Below are 5,128 nucleotides of genomic sequence, written 5' to 3' on the forward strand. Positions count from 1 at the left end.
CAAGGTTTGAGGGAGAACGGAGGCGCGGGGGGTGAAGGCAATCTAAATGAGTAGATAAGTTCTGCATTCATGGATTGGTCAATGTCTGCCGTAATTCATAGATGCAACCATGAAGTGGAATATCGATCCGAGGACTCCTAACAAATCTGTAAATTTCCCCGCCTATTAAACAGCATCAGATGACAGACAAACACTTGCAACAATGTAAATGGAAAACAAAGGCAGTGAACAATCACATATGAATACGTATATGAACCTCAGATACCAGCCAAGAATATAAGGGCTAAAATTTCCCCATTGATGAATAATATTGAGAATTACACGAAAATTCCTAGTGGAAGAACACAAAAAATATTCCTTTTTAGAGGGCGCATTTATCTGAGGTCCCTTTTGTAGAACTTCCAGCTTCTACTCTCCTAAACGAATTGTATCAATATCCCCACTCGTGTCACTGATTAACACACAGACAGTATCACTCTACCTCCATTCTTTCACTCCCAATCTTCATCACTCAATTGATCATCAGTATCTTCTCTTGGTGGCCTAACCACCAGAACCACAGTCCCCAAACTCTCCTTCACACCCATTTCCTTCAATGCCGACCCTCTTTCAACCTTCAAGGCTCCGCGACCACCACTGTCAACTGCCACCAAATAAAACCCATCATCGGCTGCCACCTCTTTCCTACCCCTATCAGCTACCACCAAGATAGCCTCCTCCTTATACCATCTATTCGCCTTCCATGGCAATGCCCTTGCATCCCCAAACGATACAGCAACTCCCCCTTTTCCTAACTCCATCACTGGTGTCCACCCCGGCAACACCACCCACCTCTTCCATGCCTTCTCTGCCACCACCACACCAAACTCTCCCTCACTCCTACACTCCCACGGCGCTTCCAAAATGCCTACCTCCATCTCCTCAGCTCTACAAACCGGCAACACCACCACGCTACTCGCCTCTGCTACCTCTCCAATCTTCAACCTCACTACCGGAACCCGAACCCCATATTCCATATCCCTTTCCTTCCCTCCTTTTCCCTCGCCTGTCCCCTCTAAATCCTCCAATATCCTACTTTTCGCTTTCTCGGTTAGCGCAACCCTCAATGCCTGCTCTAAAGCAGCGGTCCTCTCCTCCGATGGATTATTATGCTCTCTACTCTGCCTATAATACATAAAGGAGAGACAATCTCCAGGTAGAGCATAGTCAAAGCTCTCCCACCCTTTATCCCCACGCCTACGAGGAAAATCCTTCATGGCGCGGGCGAGATCCTGGGCGCCCTTGGCATCAAACCTTTGTTCAACAATGTAACTGGCCGCAGCGGCGCGCTGCTGGGCGCTCAGGAGCCGAATCTCGTACAGCAACTCAGCACCGCCCGTGTCGAACGAGGAGAGGATTTCAGGGTCGGTATTGGATTGTAGGAGGGAGTCTCGCACTTGAGCAGCAACCACTAGGCGGTTCTGCTCGACACCGGAGATTCCGGTGGATTCTTCGATGGAAGATGGGGAGAAACCGTCTCGGATCAGGGTGGGGATAAGTGGGGCGTATTCGAACCACAAGCCAAGGCGGTTGGCCAGGATGTCTATACGGCTGGATAGGTCGAGAGAGCGGAACTGGGCAGGGAGAGGGGAAGTGGTGGGAGGCCTGAAGGGTTGGTAGAGCTGCCGATGTTGGGGGTTGGAAGGTGGGGTCAAAGTGGCGGAGATGGGTTTGTGGGGTTGTTTAGGGAAGGGAGAGTGGAGGGGGAGGCTGAGAGCAGGGTGCGGATTGAGGAAAGTGGAGGAGAATAGGGGTTTGAAGGTGTTTACTGTTACAGAGACCATGGTGGGGAGACTGCTGGAAGGATACAGAGAGATAGGAGGACGCTCCCAGCCTTATCTGATGTTCGTAGATTTTAGATATTTTGGCCCTTCGGGCATTGGATTGGAGGAAACATAGCCTAGGACTGACAAATTGGCAATAGTGATCTAGTTTGTCAACACGACTAGCAATGCATTGGCTTGGCTTGCCACTTGGTGCCGTAGCAATAACAGGTGATCTCGGTCTGGTCGGATCCGATCTTCAACCGTTTTGTGGACCGGACTAAGTAATGTCTAGTACCAGATCGGTCTAGTTTAATCCGATCCAATCGGTATATTCGGTCTGGATCATGTTTAAAATAGGTCATTCAATCCATCTAAATTTGATCTTTTTTTTCAATTTCATTCATTTTCGACACACTTCAAATTTTATACATTTTTTTAGCTACAAATATTAAAAAAAAAATTTTGATCTTAAAAAATACAATGATAAAAGAAAACTAATCTATATAAAAAACTAGAAAAACAAAAACAAACAACTAATAACAATACAAAAGTTATTACAAATTACAATCCAAAACTTAACAACTTAGTTACTTAACATATAATGAGTACATGGCATGAAGACCATATTTTCCAACAATATGAAGACCATATTTTCCAGCAATATGAAGATTTTCCTGCACAAGAAGAGAGAGTTTAGCATGCCATAAGATCCGTTCTGCAGCTCGTGAATGCAAGTAGGAGCGCCTTAACAATACTGAATTATTTATTCTTTACTTCATTTTTCGTGTGTAATCTAATATTCTCTATAGAAAAAGATTGTTTCAGTAGCTTGATTACACAAAATATATTCTTAACTAGTAATTCTATATACAATGTGTCTGTAATAATCCAATTAATACAACCGTTAGAAAGATAAAATCCAAGACCAAAAATGATAACCAACAATCTTCTCACATCTTTAATCTTTAATTTAATATTAAGTGTAGGGCCACTAAGCATTGAATTTGACGGCTCCACAGAATCAGCAAAGTTCGGGTCCCCAACAAGTTTTATTCATAAAAATTTAAAACAAAACAAGTTAAAATGTTAATTAAAGTTACATAACATAGAAGATAAAATAAAATAAACCACAAAAGATATCAAATGTAATTTTATTTACATATCCATATCCAGCTGCTTCTTAAATTCCTCAATTTCATCCATTAAAGTCTTAAGGCTTATTAGAGTAGAAGAAGAGCGAAGCCAGTTTTGTGCACATATGAGACCCCCAACACTCATTAGGTTTAAACTACTTCGGAAAGGGTCAAGTACATGACCCACAGTGCTAAATGTAGATTCAAAGGCCACAATAGATACTGGTATTGCAAGTACATCGTGTCCAACCTTTGAAAGTACGCGATATCTAACTGAATTCACATTCTACTAGATTAGAAGGTCAAAACTATCATCTTGATCATCACATCTTTCAGTTAGATATCTATCAACATCTGATTTACTTTCCAAACTGTCATTTGACTGTAACTGTTGCTTAAATTGGGCCATCAAATTTGCCTTTCTGCTCGCCACCTTGTCAGTTGAAGGAGCTACATCTTTATGTGGGGAACTTGTGCATTGAGGAGAATGCCCTTTTCATTTTCCTTGTATGCCTCATACATGCGGATAAATGCATTTCTCACCTTTCAACATAAATCAATTTTTTTTGCACGATCATGTGTATATATTTTTCCCAATCCAAAATCAAGATATCGCATCTTGTAGCGAGGATCAAGAAGAACACCAACATAGAGCAACAAATTCTGATTTTCCAAGTTCTCTCAATACTTGTCAAATTTTCTCTTCATATTTGTGGCTATTAATCCCATCACGCAGTTTCATTTTTCACACTCCATGTTAATAGCATCTTTAATAGTAACCAATTCTGAGAAAAAAACATTACAAGTTGCATATTCACCCCCCGATAAGCGTAAAGTTGCATCATGAAATAATTGAAGAAACCTCACAAACAACTGTACCTTCTCCCAATCGGATGCATTGGGAGGTCTTAATTTCTTTGACTTTCTCGTATTCACTCAATGGTCCACATTTTCAACATCGTCATCTCAAATAATACCAAGGAAACACGAATCTTATTCCTCCAACCGATCAAAAGCCCTTCTAAATTTTGAAACCCTCTCCAATATAAGATGGGTGGAGTTGCACCTAGTCGGTACATCTAGGCAAACTTGACTTTTGGATTAAATCTCTTCGAACCCCACACATTTCTTAAATGTATTCCACCTTTGAGGGGATGATTTAACATACTTCACAACACCCCTCACCTTGGCAATAGACTTATCATATTCTTTAAACCCCTCACGAACGATTAAGTTCAAAATGTGGGCACAACATCGAACATGTAAGAATTCATGTTCCAAGACCGTGTCTCTCCTATACTTGGTTTTTTTTTTCAAATAAGAAACAACTACATTATTAGAACGTGCATTATCAAGTATGAGTGCAAGTATTTTTGATCGCTCTCAATCATGCAAATACATCTCTATGCCCTTACCAAAGGTATCACCCTTGTGATTTCCAACCAAACAAAAGGAAAGAATCTTCTTGTGTAACTTCCAATCATCATCATTGAAGTGTGTTGTGAGACACATATAGTTTAGGTTTTGTACGGATATCTATGTATCCATGGTGAGGGAAATTCACTGCCCTCGAAGAGCATTTCTCAACTTTTATTTTTCCTTTAAAAATAAACTAAAGCAATCATTGGCAATCGTCATACAAGATGTAATCCCTACCCACTTAGAGCAAACTACAAGCATAAACTTCCTGAAACCCTCCCCTTCAGCATGCTTAAAGGGCAACTCATCAAGAAATATAATCTCTGCTAAGGCTTGTCGGCAAGGCTCAACACTGAATGCAATAGGCACAAGTCTCCCACTACCACTACCACTTCCTCGCTTCACCGTCCAACCTAGAGTCGTCTGGGATTTATCCATCTTCTTAAATGAACATTTCTTACATTGATACTCAATGTAATACTTCATGTTTTTCGTACCATTGGTCTTCGTATCACATGCATACAAAACACCATAATAATTACATGCAGCCTTAGGTTTACTTGGATCACCTTTTGGTATTTTTATAAAGTGATTACAAACAAAAAACCTAACTCTACCTCTTTGTGACCCACCAACTGATTGATCACTTACATTGGATGAGGGTGGGGAAGGGGTGGGGGTGGAGGCATGTTTGGTGTTGACTCTTGTACATCATTTGTAGAAGACTCTATCCATAAAAAGGACAATAGGACAAAAGAATTAGAAAATAAA

The 5,128-nt window shown here is 41.0% G+C and overlaps 1 protein-coding gene across 1 annotated transcript; it reads right to left on the reverse strand.

Moving 5' to 3' along the window:
• Positions 1-266: 266 nt before the first annotated feature.
• Positions 267-1,905, reverse strand: LOC121260357 (rubisco accumulation factor 1.1, chloroplastic). Its single transcript, XM_041162198.1, has one exon. It carries the CDS (start codon positions 1,821-1,823, stop codon positions 492-494), a length of 1,332 nt encoding a protein of 443 aa, XP_041018132.1. The 5' UTR covers positions 1,824-1,905; the 3' UTR covers positions 267-491.
• Positions 1,906-5,128: the final 3,223 nt, after the last annotated feature.

The sequence above is a fragment of the Juglans microcarpa x Juglans regia genome, chromosome 4D, assembly GCF_004785595.1.
Source record: "Juglans microcarpa x Juglans regia isolate MS1-56 chromosome 4D, Jm3101_v1.0, whole genome shotgun sequence".
NCBI classification, from domain to species: domain Eukaryota; kingdom Viridiplantae; phylum Streptophyta; class Magnoliopsida; order Fagales; family Juglandaceae; genus Juglans; species Juglans microcarpa x Juglans regia.

Bases quoted from the DNA above. Each gene is read 5' to 3' on its own strand.
- LOC121260357 (XM_041162198.1), bottom strand. From the start codon at position 1,823: ATGGTCTCTGTAACAGTAAACACCTTCAAACCCCTATTCTCCTCCACT.